At 37.8% G+C, this 19,646-nt stretch overlaps 1 protein-coding gene across 5 annotated transcripts in view; it reads right to left on the bottom strand.

Moving 5' to 3' along the window:
• prc1.2.L (protein regulator of cytokinesis 1, gene 2 L homeolog) overlaps positions 1 to 18,919 on the bottom strand; it is a 25,690-nt gene extending 6,771 nt beyond the window's left edge. For 4 of the 5 annotated variants that reach the window (XM_018252905.2, XM_018252881.2, XM_018252887.1 and 1 more), the window contains exons 1-12: positions 18,597 to 18,919; positions 16,640 to 16,772; positions 15,825 to 15,947; positions 13,412 to 13,645; positions 11,384 to 11,554; positions 10,425 to 10,574; positions 9,553 to 9,700; positions 8,796 to 8,932; positions 7,596 to 7,691; positions 4,659 to 4,805; positions 2,138 to 2,233; positions 1,393 to 1,500 (exon numbers count right to left, since the gene is read on the bottom strand). In XM_018252905.2, the coding sequence (XP_018108394.1) occupies positions 1,393 to 1,500; positions 2,138 to 2,233; positions 4,659 to 4,805; positions 7,596 to 7,691; positions 8,796 to 8,932; positions 9,553 to 9,700; positions 10,425 to 10,574; positions 11,384 to 11,554; positions 13,412 to 13,645; positions 15,825 to 15,947; positions 16,640 to 16,772; positions 18,597 to 18,904 (1,851 nt within the window). In that variant the 5' untranslated portion in view covers positions 18,905 to 18,919. The remainder of the gene's footprint in view (positions 1 to 1,392; positions 1,501 to 2,137; positions 2,234 to 4,658; positions 4,806 to 7,595; positions 7,692 to 8,795; positions 8,933 to 9,552; positions 9,701 to 10,424; positions 10,575 to 11,383; positions 11,555 to 13,411; positions 13,646 to 15,824; positions 15,948 to 16,639; positions 16,773 to 18,596) is intronic. The other variant, XM_018252897.2, reaches the window with a different exon arrangement.
• Between the last annotated feature and the right edge of the window lie 727 nt (positions 18,920 to 19,646).

The following is a 19,646-nucleotide window of genomic DNA, read 5'->3' as shown; positions in this document are numbered from 1 at the left end:
AGCAACATTTGCTTAACTCCCACTTTTTAAACAATGTTGCAAAAGGCTTGGTTCCCCAGCAAAGACAGGTCTGTTAATGAGCTGTCTTGTCTTACATTGTTTCAACAATCTTAGACATCAGGGCAGAGAATAGACAGGGACAGACGAACACTGCTGTCTGCCCATTTCACAGCACAGCAAGCATTAATCCCTTTCTGATGTCAAACTTAGATCAGGAGCCCTTAAAGGGATACTGTCATGGGAAAAAAGTTTTTTTCAAAATAAATCAGTTAATAGTGCTGCTCTAACAGAATTCTGCACTGAAATCCATTTCTCAAAAGAGCAAACAGTTTTTTTATATTCAATTTTGAAATCTGACATGGGGCTAGACATTTTGTCAATTTCCCAGCTGCCCCAAGTCATGTGACTTGTGCTCGGATAAACTTCAATCACTCTTTACTGCTGTACTGCAAGTTGGAGTGATATCATCCCCCTCCCTTTTCCCCCCAGCAGCCAAACAAAAGGACAACGGGAAGGTAACCAGATAGCAGCTCCCTAACACAAGATAACAGCTGCCTGGTAGATCTAAGGACAACACTCAATAGTAAAAACCCATGTCCAACGGAGACTCCTTCAGTTACATTGAGAAGGAAAAACAGCAGCCTGCCAGAAAGCATTTCTCTCCTAAAGTGCAGGCACAAGTCACGTGACCAGGGGCAGCCGGAAAACTTTATACATTTTAGATAAAAGGTACAATTCACCAACATATGCTTGCAAGTTATTCATCAACCTCCATATACCATAAGTTTGGAACACAGACATTGTGTACTGCATAGTGTGTATAGTTCATGCTCAATGTGTAAATATTAACAAATGGACAGTGAACAGTTTAAAATGGAACAGTTTTCAGATTAAAATATAATCTCCAACATCTAAATAAGTAGTTTGCTAAACGTCATGCAGGGAAATAAAGTGATGTAGGAAAACGAAATCACTGAAAAAAAATTAATGAAGTCTACCACTTTGGATACTCTTTAACTTTAAGATTAGCTGGTTGACTGACCAGTCTGCAGTAGTAGCCTGCAAAAGATAATTTAAGAAAGAGATGCTGCAAAGCACCCATTTTATATTATTACACTTTAATAATATACAGAAAACTAGATGCTAAATGATTTAGGTGAATTCTTATTTATTTTTAACATATTATAGTTGGCTGAAAGCTCAGACTGATATTATAGCTCAAGTTCTCATTAATGCCAAAACATATTCCTGGAATACTAATAAATGACCATGATAAACTGGCTTCTGTATCAAATTTAAATTGACCATGGTCTCAACTGAATGTATTACAATACATATGTGTTTGGGTGATGACAAGAAACGAAGTAGAAACAAAGTTATATATTTACTAACCTTAATAGTAGAAAGCGGCATCTTTCCATTTAAAGACTGACTTGAAGTTGATGTGCTGGAATTACTTACAGTGGTTCGAGACATGACAGAATTTGATGTTCCATTAAGCTTAAAAAATAAGCATTTGGAAGGTCAGAGTATAGCACAGACAGGAGGTGTATAACGACAGACACTTTCATGGTTATGAAATTGTAAGCTTTATGCTGCCCTGCTACAACCGATTTGTGTTCACAATTAAGAGGAAAGACACTTTTCAAGCTGTAGCACTGTATGCTTCTACATTTGGCTTGGTACAAAGTGTTCATAAGGAAGTACAACTGTAAATAGTATATACAAACTATGGTGTCTATGTACCACCCCTTAAGTAATGCAAGACAGCTGCACATTAACACGGTTATGCAATACTTGGGTGTAGCGTGTAGTCACCTATAGCAACTAATGGCATTTACAGGTCACTTGTTTAAAGGGAAAAATGTCATTGGTTACTGTACCTCAACATTCCTTTTGGCTTTTTATATATGGGTGTACAGATAGCATACAGTGTAAAAAAGGGAGTTTTAGGACCGACATTACTATACTGAAGGGCAGGAAAGTACCCCCACCCCAATTTATTTATTTATTTTTGAAAACTAGGAAATGTTGGTAAGAATGGACATTCTTGTTAAAAAAATAAAATAAAATAAAAATACTGATTTTCCAGATATGTTCCTGAATGCAAATACACATTGTAGGCACTTCTGCTTACTTTTCGAGTTTTATTGCTGGGAGTTCCCTGTATACAGGATCCTGCTGGGCGCTTGACTGGGGTCTTAAAAGGAGTATGCTCTTCTTTCTTGAGGCTCTATAACACAAATGGTTACTTTTGTTAAATGAGAAATTAGAAAAAAAGGAAAGGAAAAGAAATGACCCTATGAATTGCACCTTCCCATCCACCCTAGTCCTGAGACTCCGTTATGTGTATATTCACGGTGTGTATTAAAATGTAACTTTTAATAAATACAGATAAAATTAGTAGAAGTCCATTAAAAATGTGTTAGGTACAGGGAGGCGGAATACTAAGAGGTAGTGGGTTGGTATTACATGCATACGGCAGTGTGTATGGCAGGTAATTTTGCTGTAAATATAGTAGCATAATTACATCAATATTGTTTAATACTAGTACCAACGTCTTTTGCGCATATATTATAGTAAGCTGCTGTACATAGCGTCTTTTGTGCATAAATTGTGGTAAGCTGCTGTACATAGACAAGAACCACTTAGAGAGCGTCGTTATCAGGCTCCTTGCGGTAATGAATATGTGGTAAACAGGCACAGTTTTCCAACCCTTGCCAAGCCAACCCCTTCACCTGCAGTGAACACCCTCCCGGTCCCTGGTATGAGCGAGAATCTATCAAGTGGAAAAGCCACTGAAAGCGACGTAAATTACAAGAGCCGCCAATCCCAGCACCACAGCCGCACCAACCCCTTCACCCACAGTGTATCACCCTCCCGGTGGTGGGGATCACCCCAATTTTTTAGGTATACTCCGGCGTCCTGCCTAATCAAGTAAAAAATGTGAGCAATGTGTGCCTATATGAGAAAATATAGTACAGAGAAAAAAAAAATTTAGATTTGGTTAAGGTTTCATATTTAAGTATTTGGTTGCTAAATAGATACTGGATGAGTAAGGAGCTACTTTGTAACTACCTTTGCAGGAAGGTGATGTTACCCTGTTTGAAACAAACAGCAGGTTTCCACTGAAATCCATGCACTATGCAAATAAACTAGCAAGCCTAAGTACATTTTTTTGACCAGAATTGCAGTTTCATTTTATAAAGAGAGTCACACACATGCATCAACAAATATTGGACCAGATATCTGTCATACGTTCATACCATAAAAGCAAACCCATGCGTGGAGAGTATTAGTGATCTATGAATTCATATCAGAATCAATATATTTGTTTTGTTTAACTACCAAACAACTTTTTCAGTTCAGTTTTCAGGCTCTCGTTTTAGTCATTTTCACCTCATGCAGACTCTGTAACCTGTTCTAAGTTGATACATTAGTGGATACATATATTTGGCTCTACAAACAGAATCACCAAACTTCCAGTGTGGAAACACTCGAGTATAGATTATGAAATCCGCTGTGTGTCTCTGCACACGCAACAGCACTGGGTGCAGACACATCAAAGCTTAGGAGTGGATTCTTGGCCTGCATTTATCGGCAGGCTGAGAATCTGCTACATGTTGCACGAGCAGCCTAATAATTCCAGTCACATAATCATTTAGATGATTTATTATTTGAAATGTCTGTGTGGTAACTGGTGATCATAATTTAAAAGAGCAAATAGGTGTGTGTTTTTATTCTCAATCAAATTACAAGTTAATCCAGTCCTTTTGAAAAATAAAATAAGTTGACCCTCTAGTTCTTAGAAGCTATCAACAATCATAAGCTTCACAAGTAGCCAGGATTTACTGTAAGAAAGGAGAACTTGGACAAAATATGTTAAGTCATGTTAAGTCATTTGGCCAAATACCACCCCAAATAATATTTATCAATGCTTGTAACATTATTCAGCAAAATAGGATGCTTTCAGATATTATTTTAAGATGACTTGGAAATCTTAGTAATCAGGGGCACGCCACCAATGAGGCGAATTGAGAAACACACCTCAGGTGGCAACGCCGGAGAGGTTTCCAGGGGCGGCAAAAAAACGCTCCTGGTACCTTTAAGAGCCGAATTTCCATTTTTTAAACCGGAAATTCGGCTTTACTATTGCGTGAGAGCACAATTGCGCTCTCCGCATTAGTGTTCCTGCCTCCCCTCCCGACAGGTAAGCCGGCGAGGGGGGCGGCATTGCAGGAGCAGCCTCAGGTGGCGCATACATTAGAATCGGCGCAGTTAGTGATATATAGTACAGTGGCTAATTTTCTTCTTAAAACATTAAAAGATTAATGCAGTCAATACTTTAGATCAGATATATATTCTGTCATTATCATACTTACCTGGGCAGTCAGATTACTCTGTGCAAGATCCTGGTACACAAACTGGGTCTATAAAAGTGCATTCTCCCTAGTAGTGGTCTGCTTGCTGTATGAAGTCTACCTTTGGTGAAATTGGACCATGGGCAGTGGTTCAGCCTGACGGACTGTTATGATAAGAATACAGGCATGTGGCCATTTATTTGCCCCTCATCTCACATTGCCCTAAACTGTTTTGGCAGGTAATTTCACAATTATATCACACACATATTCCATGATTGAAAGGAATCAGTCACTCACCCGGTCTTGCTTTTCACGTTCCTTTTGTTTTTTGTGCATCTCCCACTGACTTGTAACATAATCCATAAACTTGCATCCTTTAAGCAAAAAGGCACATCCTTGTTCAGTCTCCCATGCTTCTATGCGAGACTTTAGCTCCTCCTCCAACTGCAAATAAGAACCAATTTCACAAATATGCATAAGTAGCTGCAATATATACCAGGGCTTTCTAAAAATAAAGGATTTGACAACATTTTTAGTGTGGCCTTATTCTGGGCATCTCTAGTAATATGAAATTACTCCCACTTTAGTCAAAAATATGTATGGTTCAGTTACGGAGCAAAAGTAATCCAGCTAAAATAACAGCAGGAAAAAGCTTTTCAGAAAACAAAAAAAAAATATGCAAAAAAAAAAAAAAAAAAATTGAAAATTCAAATTTCGAATTTTCCATTCGACCCTTGATAAATCTGTCCCTAATTGTCAGCTTCTTGCAGACAATATGGCCACAGACTACAGCTAGGATAATTTAAAAAGATAGATTGCTTCATTATAACTCCATTGTTTTAAAATGGTATCAGATTTAGCCATGCTACTTACTAACTGTGCATTGTCAACATCACACATGCACAGGATAAACAGAATAGAGGTTTGAGAAATAGCAAGGAAACCTTCATTAACATCTCTTAAAAAAAACAGTGTGCGATCATTTAAAAAACACTCTAGAGAAGCATGTTTAAAGTTTTATTTTCATAGATTGGATACCACTGTCCACCAAATCTTCCAGCCAGCTGCAGAACACTCCATTTGTAGCCGAAATACAAGCTTTGCAGTTTTGACAGCTTAATTTAGATATTGAAGAAAGATGGGAGATCTATATGGGCTTAATATACTGAAAACCCTTGCATTTAATTATTCAGAAGGTGTGCATGCCATAACAGAGTATGTGTATCATACTAATTGGAAAACCGTATGATATTTGTGCTAATCAGTTAAAAAAAATAAATATAAACAGCAGCACTCCTTTAATGTTTGAAAAAAAGTGTAATTAAGGAAACACCTCAGGCTTTACCCCGGCCCTTTGTAAAGCCTTTCTCTAAACCTGCCTGTGGCACTTGATTAGAAGCTTTGTCACTTTTTTCAAACATCTTACCCTGGCAGAGGGTTCAGCTTGCACCTGGGACTGCAAAGAGCCTTTTTTCTGCTGTGTAGCACACTCCAACTGATTCTTTATGATATTTGTGCAGAAACCATGTTTAATACATAGTTGTGGTAGGAAAATTAGAGTGTCGGGTTTAAAGGCTGAATCTGTTATTTAATAAAATAACATGTTGAAAAGTAGGTGCCCTTTTTCTACTGTAGCCCAATTCTTTCTCATTTCAAGGTGTAGTGTTGAATCCTAGCTTGCTGGTTGAGCAAGTAGTAGCCATAGGGGTCTATTAAAGGAACAATAGAGGGAAGGAAATGATATTGTTTTAAAGTAATATAATAAAGTAATATAATGCAGTGTTGCCCTGCACTGGTAAAACGGCTGCATTTGCTTTAAAAGCACTACTATTGTTTTTATAAATAAGCTGCTGTGTAGCCATGGGTCAGCTATTCAAAGGAGAAAATGCTTACATTACATAGCAAATATCAGATAAGCTTTGTAGAACATAATGTTATCTGTAATCCACTATTTATCCTGTGCCATATAGCCTTTTTTCAATTTCCACCATTGCTACACAGCAGCTTGTTTGTATGAACTATAGTAGTGTTTCTGAAGCAAACAGATCAGTTTTACCAGTGCAGGGCAAAAGTACATGATATTTTCATTACTTTAAAACACTTTCATTTTTTTGTGTTACTGTTCCTTTAGCTGGAGTACATTACAGAGAGCTGCATTCATAATAATGCAAGGAGTGGCAACAGGTTTTCAGCATCACAGCGAATATAAAGTTTTCCCTTTTTTGGGAGGGGCCTGATGCATTGTTTGTGTTAGCCCTCAAAGGTGATCCCTCAAAACAAAAAATCCAGATGCACATTTATGCTATAGAAATATACAAATCTGGCTGACATGGAAATGCAACATGCAATGCAATATCTGTACTTTTTTCTGGAAAAAAATAGGTAGAACATTATTTAGGTGGAGCAGGGCTGTCTTGAGCCTTTCAGTTCTGTACACTATAACCTATGCTAGATTTGTAATGCTTCAGATGCAAATGCTACGTAATGGAGTACAATGGGGGGCGATTGTGCGCCCCTTAATGTTCTTGCAGTTATACCTGGAGCTATAATATATGAGTCCACACCTAGCATTTATGAAGTGCAAGCAACAGCCAATGTGACCTTAATTGGTTACTGCTGTTTGGCAGGACTTTAAACGCAACCCCTAGTAAAGGAACACATTCTGATTGTGATTAATGCAAAACAGCAAGGGGCCCATTCACTAAGCTCGAGTGAAGGATTCGAATGAAAAATACTTCGAATTTCGAAGTATTTTTTGGGTACTTCGACCATCGAATTGGTTAAATTCGTTCGAATTCGAACGAAATCGAACGAATCGAACGAAAAATCGTTCGACTATTCGACCATTCGATAGTCGAAGTACTTTCCCTTTAAAAAAAACTTCGACCCCCTACTTCGGCAGGTAAAACCTACCGAAGTCAATGTTAGCCTATGGGGAAGGTCCCCATAGGTTTGCTAACCTTTTTTTGATCGAAGGATTTTCCTTCGATCGTTGGATTAAAATCCTTCGAATCGTTCGATTCGAAGGATTTAATCGTTCGATCAAATGAAAAATCCTTCGATCGATCGATCGAAGGATTAGCGGTAAATCCTTCGACTCCGATATTCGAAGTCGAAGGATTTCAATTCGAGGGTCGAATTTCGAAGTATTTTTAACTTCGAAATTCGACCCTTAATGAATCTGCCCCCAAGTGTTAATAAGAGCAGGAAGACTTACCAAAAGTTTTAACTAACCTTTGACAGCAATTTTTGGAGTTTTACTCGCTCCTTCTCCTCTTTAAGCAAGCTTCCCCCTCTATTAGAAAATCTGTTTGGGTCAGATGCTTTTTTCTGATGGATAAAAATTGTGAAACTAAAATACACATTGAAAAGACGAACTCTGCCATTTTTATCAGGATTTTGTGTTTTACAATGCTTGTAAACATTTCCTTTTATATTATTATAAAATGTACAGATCTTTTAACTTCCAGGCTATATGCATAGCTCCCCATGTGAAAACTTATGGTAAAAAAAGAAAAATAACTCTCACAGCTTTTAGGCATTTAAGGCTGTTTTATTACATGTTCTTGAAAGCAGCTGCTAGCATAACACTAGGATTCTAATTTTACAATAGAAAACCAATGTACATAAAACCACTTTCTGAATGATTACACGTGAGCTAGAGAAAATAAGCGATGACAAAAGAATTTAGCACGTTAAACTGCAATTTTTTGGCCCTTTTAAAAATATATAAAGTATATTACCATATATATATATATATATTGGTAGGGAAAATACTTTTTGTGGGTGGTTCAATAAAAAATACAACAGATAATTAACACTTTAAGTGACAAACTAGGGAATCAAATGTTCCTCGCTACCAGGAAATTTTTGTGACATCAAGGAAAAAGTTATACAAGTGTTCAATTTATCAAAAAAAACAAAAGAAAAAAAACAAAACAAAAGAATTTTAAGTAATTTAAGCAGCCAAACATCAATCTATTCTATGGAGTGTTAGATTTTAGTGGGAGCATTGGGCTCAAATACCCCTTTGAAATGTTAATTAATTAACAATTGGAGATTAAGTGTAGTGATGGGCGAATTTATTCGCCAGGCGCGAATTTGTGGCGAATTTGCGCGATTCGCCGCCAGCGAATAAATTCGCGAAACTCCCGCGAAAATTCGCGGAAAATAATTCCGGCGTCAAAAACGGGCGCCGGCGCCGGAAAAACGGGCGCCGGCGTCAAAAACGAGACGCCGGCGCCGTTTCGCGAATTTTTCGCCGTTTCGCGAATTTTTCGGTGAAGCGAAACGGCGCAAATTCGCCCATCACTAATTAAGTGTATTAAATGTTGCAGAAATAAACTGTTGAATCTGAAATGCCTTATATTCTTTATATCAAAGCATGTTAAATTTGCCTCTAAATCGAATATATAATCTGAAACTGGAAATTACCTCGAGTAATACAAACTGTCCCCAGCTGGTTTCCCACTTGTTTACAGCATCAAGCATCTCTTTGCATTTTTCATATTGCAATCTCATTCGGACAACTTCTTCATCATGTTGGCTAAGAAGATCTTCTGTGAAGTCATCTGCAAAATGCAAAGTGTTACAAAATATTTTAAGAGACAATCTACAGTTACCACAACCAAAAGACAAATGCATTTGAGGCCATTGAGTATATAAACAAAAAACACCTTACTCAAAAAATAATTTAGATGTGTACAACACAGCTAATAATTTTGGAACAGTAATTAATGATGTCACTGGGGGAAAAATGGCCGCAGGATGACAACAGAAATCCATTTTCTTAAATGCAGTGTTATTTGAGCCAAAAAAAAATTGAGGTTGTGTCGGGCCAAGAGTGTCCTATCACATTTTAACGTTATATTTACTGGTGTTTCCATGTCTCTTAACAAGAACACTGTTCACATATATGTCACATGGGGCCAACAGCCATCCCCTACACTGGCATCAGCCTTGCCTGCACCAGGAACCACTGTGTCGGCAAACGTGCACACATACGGTAGATTTTAGCGCCGAAATGCACACTCGTGTTTCAGCGCAGAAATTTCCCTGTGTGTCTGCAGGTTGATGCAACGGTTCAGGTGCACAAAGGAAGAAGGCTGATGCCAGTGTAGGGGGCGGCCTGCAGAAAATGCACCGCATGGCATTAGCCTTAAGGTAATACGGCAAAGTAAAATAAAATTACCATTATAGTATGGAGTAAATGCATTTCTTTGCTCTGTGGTATACAAGCATTTGTCCCAGTACATCTTCAGCTCGTCTCTGATTTTCAAAACCACATCCTTCAGATTTGCTTTTTTAAGGTCTTCTAGATGTTGAAGTTCATTTTCCCACTGTGGGCAGATAAAAACTTGATAAGCATAATGTGAACCTAAGCACTAGCAACTTGAAGACCATTAGACTAACATCACAGGGTCAGAAATTTAAATGGCTTTTTCTTCTACAAGAAAACGCAATAGAAGCTGCAAGACTATTCTCCACTGGCAGTCTTCTGGAAGAGAAACATTTCTTGACATTTGTGAACTCCTCTTATGTGACAGACAATCATGCACAATGAAATAAGCCTACTATTTTTACTTTAGTAAACCCACTAAAAAGTCAGTGGGTACAATTAATCTACTTAAAGATTTCTATTAATTTCTACATGAAATACAACTTTAATGTGCTTCTATAGTAATATTTTATAGAAAAGCTTTCCTAAAAAAATCTTGAAATAGGCTTTCTTGTAAATCATGGCAGGTGCATGCTTTAAGATGATTGTGGTAATTCACAAAGGTTTACACAAAACAAAAATAGAAGTTATGAGTGTTAAAGCTTTTAGATCAGTGCTATTATGCTCATGGCTACAACTCCCATCATTCCTGTGTACTTCGTTGTTGCTGTGGAATGCTTGGACTTGCAGTTCTCAGAGCCTACACATCCATATATTTGTGCTAGGGGGTATGTGGATTAAAGACATATGCATTTTTAGTCAAATACATTATATTGGTAAAATAAAGCATTGTAGGTACACACCACAAGCCAATTGACTTTTAAAATAGCTACAAAAAAACCCACCAGTTTAATCGAGTCAGCTATAGAACACAGAGAAGATTTTTGGCATGTTTCCTGCTCATCTTGTGGGACCTGTAGACGGCTCCACAAAACTTGCACTCTTTCTTTGATGGCACTCAGATTGGATAACATGGTTTCTTTTTTTAACTCAAGCTAAAAAACAAAAAATTAAGCCAGATAAAAAGAATAGTCATTGCAAAATTGCTGCACTTGCATTTCAATCAATTATTTTTTTAAAGAAGAGACAAAGCACTCACATTATACATGCTTAAATGGGTTGTTCACCTTTGAATTAACTTTTAGCATGATGTATGAAGCAATAATCGGAGACAGTTTGCAATTGTTTTTCATTATTTGCGGCTTTATAGTTATTTTTAGTTTTTTGTTTTTTTTAGAACTTGTTGTAATTTATAATTTTTTACATAATAATCATGTAATATTGATTATACAGTAGATTTTCAGTCTGTTTCATCAACATTATATATCAACATTATTATAACAGTACTAACATTCAGCTCTTGTGACATCGGTAATGAGACCCTACAGAGGATTCTGTGGGTAGGAGGCTAATAACCTATTAGTTAGGCGGCTCCTGGGGGGTGCATAGTTTGGTTGTCTTTGTTCTTGTTGCAAGCTTCTGAGGTACTGGGACTATTTTTAGCTTTTTATTGAGCAGCTCCAGATTGCTATTTCAGCAGTCTGGTTGCTAGGGTCCAAATGACTAGTACCCATGCAGTGATTTGAATAAGAGACCGGAATACGAATACAAGAGAATTAAAAAGATGAATAATAAAAAGTAACAATTTCATTACATTTCTAGCCTTAGAGAATTTATTTTTAGAGGGCGTCAGTGACCCCTAACCGAAAGCTGGAAAGAGTCAAAAAAGAAGGCAAATATTTAAAACAATGTTGCTTAAAATTGCCCGTTCTATAACAAAAGGTGAACCACCCCTTTAACAAACCTGCTCTTTCAGGACCCTTAGCGCCTTGATATTATCAGCTGTAAGGAAGAACGCTTCTTCATCCTCACAGATGGCATCCTGTTCTAAAGAATTTTCAGGCTGACGTCCCATTTCATCCAAGCACTGGCGAATTTCTGCTCTCAGAGTAGAAAAGATCTGGAGACGTTGTTTCTATGAAAAATGAATATAAAGAATATTTTAAATAATGTTTTGGACAATATAGATTAATTTGCTTTATAAAATGATGTGAACTTAGTTTCATTTATATGATTTCAACATCAATTCAGCAGCACTGTGGGGCAAATTCACTAAAGCGCAAATAGGCTAACGCAAATTCGCCAGTGTGACGTCATTTTGTTACTTTGCCGATTTACTAACTGGTGCTGGTGTAAATTCGTTAGCGAAGTGGACCTACTCCATCGCTACTTAGCACCCTTACGCCAGGCGAAGTTGCGCTATGGCGAAGGGACGTCACTACGCTAATTCACTAACTTGCACTTTTTACTGAATGTTTCCTCTTGCGCCAGACTTGCCTTTGCCACCTCAGACCAGGCGAAGTGCAATAGAGTAGATAGGGCTTGCTTCAAAAAAAGTTTAAATTTTTTCTAAGTCCCAAAAAACGCTGGTGTCTTACTTTTTTTATGAGTGATAGGCTGAACAAGATCATAAATTATTCCCCCCTACATTTCCTAACATATGGCACCTAAACTATACAGTGGGCACATGTATAGGGCAAAATAACAACTCTATTTTATTTTATGAAGCTTTTCCAGGCTTGTGTAGTGTAATGAATTTGCTGCTACATATACATCCATTGTACTTTAACTTGGCGCTGTATGCAAATTAGGCATCGCTAGCATAACTTTGCTTGACGAACGCTAGCACATTTTAAAGAATTAGCTGTGCCCTGGCGAAACATCGCCTGGTGAAGTGTGGCGAAGGTGTCGCTAGCCTATTTTCCTATTTTAGTGATAACCCTTTTTATTGTAGTTTTTGTATAATAACGATTACATATTAATCAATAAGTATAGACCCATCTTCTTCTACATTGTCTAGATTAGTAACTCAGGCCTTTGTTTTTTAACCATCACCTAGAAGTCCTGCATACACCATCTTTCCCATTTTTACGCCTGCTTCACACATTCTTCACTTAAAGGAGAAGGAAATGTCCAATCCAGAGAGGGTGCCAAATGTTAGGGCACATATACGTTTTTTAAAAAATCATTTAAACATTTATAAAACCCAATAAGCTGGTTTTGCCTCCAATAGAGATTAATTATATCTTAGTGTGGATCAAGTACAGGCTAATGTATTATTACAGAGAAAAACGAAATTATTTTTAAAATTTGGATTATTTGTATAAAATAGAGTCTATGGGAGATGGCCCTTCCGTAATTCGGAGCTTTCTGGATAACTGTTTCCAGATAATGGATCCAATACACACACACAAACTCAACCCATTATCAATATATTTAAGACATTGAGACATTGAGACATTTTGTGCATACAGCTACTAAAAAATGCCTTACCCTTTAAACAAAACAGGGATTGTTTGTCTATATATTGCAATATATTTAAGATGGCCAACTACGTCAAAGGCACAGTGGTGGCTAATAAAAGGGCAACCATGATTGGGAGTTTTAACATTGAAAGCAGCAAGTAAGTTGCAGGTAAAACTTAGTCCTTGTGTAAAATGTATAATGAAGCAATAGAATTCTTAATGAATCAGATGAAAATTGAGCATAGGACTGGCCAGATATGGAATGACTTTGAAGTAGTTGGCCAGCTTTAATATATTGCAATATATGGACAAACAATTCCTGTTTTGTTTGAAGTGTAAGGCATTTTTTAGTAGCTGTATGCACAAAATGTCTTTGGATTTTGTGGTCACCACCTCATTGCACCCCCGCCTAATGGTTTAAAAATGGTTTAATGGGCCATAGCTCTTAACTTCAAAGGTCTTACTATCAGAAACACTAATCAATAAAATGTTGATTTGTGCTTGCATTTGTATGAATTAGAACTCACCTTTTCTTCAGTATAAACTTTAATATGTTCTTTGAGCTCCTCCAGCTGTTGGCGACTTGGTATACTTCCAGTTGGTATGTAATATGGAGTCACACAAAGGTCAGTACACAGCTCAATATCCTTTTGCTGTAGCAACCTGAGCTCTTCCAATCTCTCATTTTTTTCAGTTAGCAACAATTCTAACCTCACTCTTAAATCCCTCTCTGTTTGAAGGACAGTCATGCCCTCATCCACCTGCAAAAAAATTTGTTTTTACAATGATTCCTGTATTAAAAGCCATAACGAATTGTGAATTTTAACACACACTGCTACTGTACTGCTTAAAATGTACAGTGCCACAAATACAAGTAGGTAGATATAAATAAAAGGTCAGTTGAATGCAAAAGATTGGTCATCCCTGGCCAAATTACAGTTAATTTTGTTAAGTGAAGTAGGAAATAACTAAAAATCCATGTAAAACATTTTAACAAGTTTAAATACACAATTACGGTACATTTAGGGGCAGATTCACTAAGGGTCGAAACTTCGAAATTCGACCCTCGAATTGAAATCCTTCGACTTCGAATATCGAAGTCGAAGGATTTAGCGCTAAACGTTCGTTCGATCGATCGAAGGATTTTTCGATTAAATCCTTCGAATCGAACGATTCGAAGGATTTTAATCCAACGATCGAAGGAAAATCCTTCGATCAAAAAAAGTTTAGCAAGCCTATGGGGACCTTCCCCATAGGCTAACATTGACTTCGGTAGGTTTTATCTGCCGAAGTAGGGGGTCGAAGTTTTTTTTAAAGGGAAAGTACTTCGACTATCGAATAGTCGAACGATTTTTACTTCGAATCGTTCAAATCGTTCGATTTCGATCGAATTCGAACGAATTTAACCAATTCGATGGTCGAAGTACCCAAAAAATACTTCGAAATTCGAAGTTTTTTTCATTCGAATCCTTCACTCGAAGTTAGTGAATCTGCCCCTTAATCTTAGGAACTTTCAAACATATGTACAAAGGAATAGTAATTATGTCGGCCAAAAGTTTGGACACCTTTCCATTTGTCCAGTGATAAAGCTGTTTTTGCAAGGTCCCAAGTCCTAATTACCAATTAGGCATTAAGAGTCATTAGGAATTGTCACTTGTTGACAATTGCAGAGTTTAATAAAATCTCAACACCCCAAACTTTAGGCTGCCACGCAACAATTATGTACCCTTGTAAGCAACTAAGAATGAAGCTAATTGATTACTTCAAGGCACATTATTTATATATGTAATTTGGCAAGGGGTCACCAAACTTTTGCATACAACTGTATATACATTTACTTTGGTTATAGCACAAAATTATAATAGACGTTACAGTAGCCCTAAAGAAGACCTATTGTCAAAAAATTGCTTCCCCACCAGTGGGGCTGGCTTATAAAGCCTGCACTCAGCTAGGAGTACTAAGCCAGCCATATCGGGAGGGAGCTACAGTTAAAAAGATATAATGAGCTCTGTTTATGGAGCCCATTTCTTTCTCTTATGTGTACCTGTGGCCAAAATCGAACAACACATTTATAAAGCTTTAGCATTTAAATAATGCAACTTTTCTGAAACTCTGAAATTTGGCTCTGGTTGAAGTTAAAGGGAGCAAAGCTATGCAAGTGTAGTTAAAATTTCAGTGACTATGCAGCTTCTATTAAAGTTGCCATAAAGGAATTTACATAATATGTTCATTTACTTTGCACAATTGATAATTTGGGAGTATGTATAGAAGTATTCATAGCTAAGACTCCATAAAAAGCACTAGACTTACGATGCTTTCTTTAGTTATAGATTTAAAAAAAACCTCTAAACACAGTTAAGCTGGGGTTACAGGTTCTTCTACTTAGAAAAAGGGAAAGTAGAAAAAAAACTTAAAGGGATGGATAAACATGTTTTTTTCAAAAAACATCAGTTAATAGTGCTGCTCCAGCAGAATTCTGTGCTGAAATCCATTTCTCAAAAGAGCAAACAGATTTTTTTTATATTCAATTTTGAAATCTGACATGGGGCTAGATATTTTGTCAGTTTCTCAGCTGCCCCATGACAGTATCCCTTTAAAGCTTATTTTGATGGTTCATACAGTGCAAAGACATGCATTTCAAAATATACATTGCTTCTCACCATCATCAGAAGGGAAGACATGTGCCCATCATGACTATTCTTCTAGATAATCAATCCCACCACAGGAATTGTATTGCGAATTATTGCCAAACCATTACAAAAACTATATTGGGAGGCACAAATAAATCTAATAAATAATAATATATATTTTTTTTTAAATCCCTATAAACATAGTTGTTGGTAGAACAGCTGCATGGATGGAAGGTGGTGGGTAACATATAATCTGTGCTGGTGCACACAATATCCTTGTTCGTAAATGTGTTCGGATCTATTCACTTACCATGTACTCTTCTATGGACAGTTCATGGCACAGTACTTTTAACTCTTTTTTGCAGTTCTGAATACTCTTCTCAATACGGTCTTTCATATCCACTTCCTCACTAATCATACGGTTGAATAATTCCTGAAAGTCAAAAGTAAATATTAAAGCAAAATATACCATGTACCATTCAGGCCAACTCAGCCAGGAACACAAGATCATACCAATATGTCCAGGGCTCAAAGCACTTACATTAATATATGTAAATTAAATACAACTACATTTATGTTGCAGTTTAGGAGAAGTAACAAACACTAAGGAGTGCCAGTTTAATGATTGAAAAGAGCGCCTCTATATTTTTCCCTGTCAGATATCCCATGGAATGTCCTGGGTACATGGAGAGAATAGTACTTTTAGGGTGCTTGCCGTGCTGTAAATACCTGGCAGTTCATTTTTTTTTTTTAATAAAAGCCGTGCTAGTCCAGGGATTAAGGCGAGAGACTTTTTTTTACTACAGTGTGTATCAGCCAGATTTAGTCCCGCACATGGATAGCCTTATCAGGCAAAGATCCACTTTTGTTTGGTGACAAAGCCAAACAAGCAGATCTTTACATGTATGGCCACTTTTCTTTTCAATTAAGCATTTTTTTTTTATATACCAAACCTTCATAAAGATAGAGGCTTTGCACTAGCTATTATTGATGACATTACTTGCCAGTTTTAGAAGCAGGTCACTGGATGTTCGGGTTAGTTTGGGCTTCTGCTAACTGCAAAATTTTTTATGTAATCGTATTAGAATCCCATTAACTATAATGTGAAGTCCGTATTAAGATTACCTCAATGTGCTTCTTAACCTCTTCCATTCGTCTCATTCGCATCTCTTCTTTGATGCCCAGCCCATCCCAGATGTCCATAAGTCTTGAAAGGGCATGGTTCATGCTTGAAATTAGAGAGGCAGCCAACACTTCACTATAGACAAAATAGGAGAGGAAAATTTTAACTTTTGGGCCATGTCACCCATGGTGTAGCTCAAACATGTCCATCAGCCAGCCGTATTTCTAAATTGCCCATGATGTGTTACTCTTTGGCACAAACATTTGCACTAATCCACCACATTACCTAAATCTGAACATTTTTATGCACATTGCTGCAAATGACACAATGTGGAATACAAAAAAACCCCAAAAAACCCTGTCTATGTATAATTGAGTACTATTTATATATCGATAATAAACTGGACCAAAAGCCTACAATTAATACAGGGACCTGAACAAAGGGCACTAAATAGTGGTGTGGATGGAATTCTGCAAGCACAGCATAAGTTATGATTTCACATAATGACATGAAATGCTTGCATAATTTCAGCAACCATGTTCAAATACATTTTATTTATATGCAACATGTCCCAACAATCCAGGCATATTCATTAGCTAGATTTTGATCTATTGATTTTGTGCTGGTGTAGAGTATCGGCTCCTAGATGCATCTTCTGGCATTTTTTGGTAGATACCAACCTATATATAAAACATAAACTATAAATAATGAAGGCCAATTGAATAGTTAATTAGAATTGGCCATTCTAGAACATACTGAAAGTTAACCTAAAGGTAAAACACCCCTTTAAAAATATCACGCATGACATAACCCACTCACAGTGCATGCCACTGCAAGTAGTGTATGCCCACCTTGAAGGGCAGCTTGTGATCCTGCCAGATCATAATCAGTTAGTCTGGACTGAAGATTTGATCTGCTTATGCCTCAGCTCTGGACATAGACTGGCATAAGTAAAAGAGGCCACAGGTCTCTGTAATAGGTACCTTATGAGAAGCATTTTTACACATAATCTCAAGAGGTGTACAGGACAATGGATAATTTGCCCTGCCTTGTATAAAATAGCTTTGTCTATATAGCATCCTGTAGGCTTATAAAGTTATGAATGTGACCACTGTATTAATAGCTTAGCGGTTGTTATCACTACAGGGCTAACTACTTTCATAGCCCTTTATGGCAGGCTTATTAACTGAGTGATATAAAAGAGTATTAGATATTTTGAACACAAATACAGCTATATTCTGCAGAATTAGGCCAGCTGCACAATGTGCACATCAGCCTTTTATCTGCCTGTTTCCACACAGTTGTAGAAAACAAATGTGCCACTGGCTTGTTGATAGGACTGTAGGGAAGATTTTGTTGAATAACCCCGATTTGACAAAGTCAGATGTAGCAGCTAGTCGAAAAATAATGTAACCAACATTGGTCAGACGTGTAAACTACATGAAATATGTCATCTGACATGAGAGAACTGTCACAAAGGAATCCTGAATGTTGCATTTGGTAATGATAGTATATTACATAATTAACTATCAGACTGAGATGCAACAAAGTTTCACTTTTCCAGCTGTTACAGAAATGCAGTTGGCAGACATTCCCCTCCAGGTAAGTTATAGTACAGAGCCGCATAACTTAGCAACTAGGAGTTCTATATTCTTTATATTAAAGTATTATAGGTAATTAAAGGGTAACTAAAGGCCATTTTAGGTTTGAACGCGCGTCATGGGCAGCCACCACAGACAGTAGCAGCCATGATTCACAATATTCCCATGTAGCTGGACAGGGCAGGTTGCATATGCCCATTAGCGAAACCTCTGCTCTTCCGGGGTCCCTAACAACTCACTGAATGACAATATAATAACAGTAGATGTAGTTCAGCAACAAATAAATTGAGAAGACAACTAGACAATCACACAAGGTTCCTAGTAAACACAAGACCCCGGATCGCCAATTAGTTCTCACCTTTTCCTAGTACCCCGCGGCATGGTTCTGTCTATGCAACTAGAAGTCCGGGCGAACAGGCAGAAAACAAGCACCAAAAATCGAGCAATCCAGCGAGTTTTCAAATTTGGCTCCACGGTTTCTACACCGCCCCTGATTGGACGAAGGGAGAAAAGAAGGGCGCGGCAAATCGATGTTTTGCCTCTCAGGCGGCTCCTTCCGGGAACTGTCACGCGATGCTGTTGGACCAATAAAAACGCTGCACAATTGAAAGTAGTTGACACGTCGCTAATATTGCGGCCTTTGTATATTGTTTGTCTATTTAGCATTCGGGCTTTCGTGGTTGTTAAACAGTTCCAGATAGGGGGGAGGAGGGTTGTACTTAAGAGTCCTCGGGATTGGGATAACTTGAGTCATAAATGTGAAGAAGTTCTACGTGCTGATGTGAGGCTATAGCTGGCCACAGACGCGAAGATCCGATCGTACGATCGGACTTCCCCATCTCCCGACCTGCCACTATCCATAAAGATCAAAGTCTTACCATTCAGATCAAATAAAAAGTTGTAAGAACAGATTAGCCGATGTTCTGCCCCTGACAGCAATCGTACGATTAAAGGTGGCCATAGACTCAAAGATCCGCGGATATTTCCCCGATATGCCACTAACGGCATGGTTATATCGGGGGTAATTCGAACTTTCGGCCTTATGGCCGAACGATCAAATTACGATGCGCCAAGGGGCTCCGAAGGGTCGGTCAAAAATCAAACCTTCCCAATCGATATCGTGGCCAGATATCAATCTGGAAGACCCGTCGGAAGCCCCCGTACACGGGCAGATAAGCTGTCAAATCGGTCCAAACGACTGATATCGGCAGCTTTATCTGTCCGTGTATGGCCACCTTAAAGCTAGTGACAGTCTTATTACCCGTAGCCGACAGAAATTTTCTAACCTGTCCGATCGACCAAACGACCGATCTCCGCCGGATGAAAAATGTTGGGACTCTCCACACACGGTCCGAATATCGTACAAATCCTCGATTTGTATGATCGGATCTCTGCGTTTATGGCTAGC

Source organism: Xenopus laevis, chromosome 1L (assembly GCF_017654675.1).
Source record: "Xenopus laevis strain J_2021 chromosome 1L, Xenopus_laevis_v10.1, whole genome shotgun sequence".
NCBI lineage: Eukaryota > Metazoa > Chordata > Amphibia > Anura > Pipidae > Xenopus > Xenopus laevis.
The sequence above is the reverse complement of the archived record's forward strand: the minus strand, read 5'-3'. Positions and strand labels throughout refer to the sequence as shown.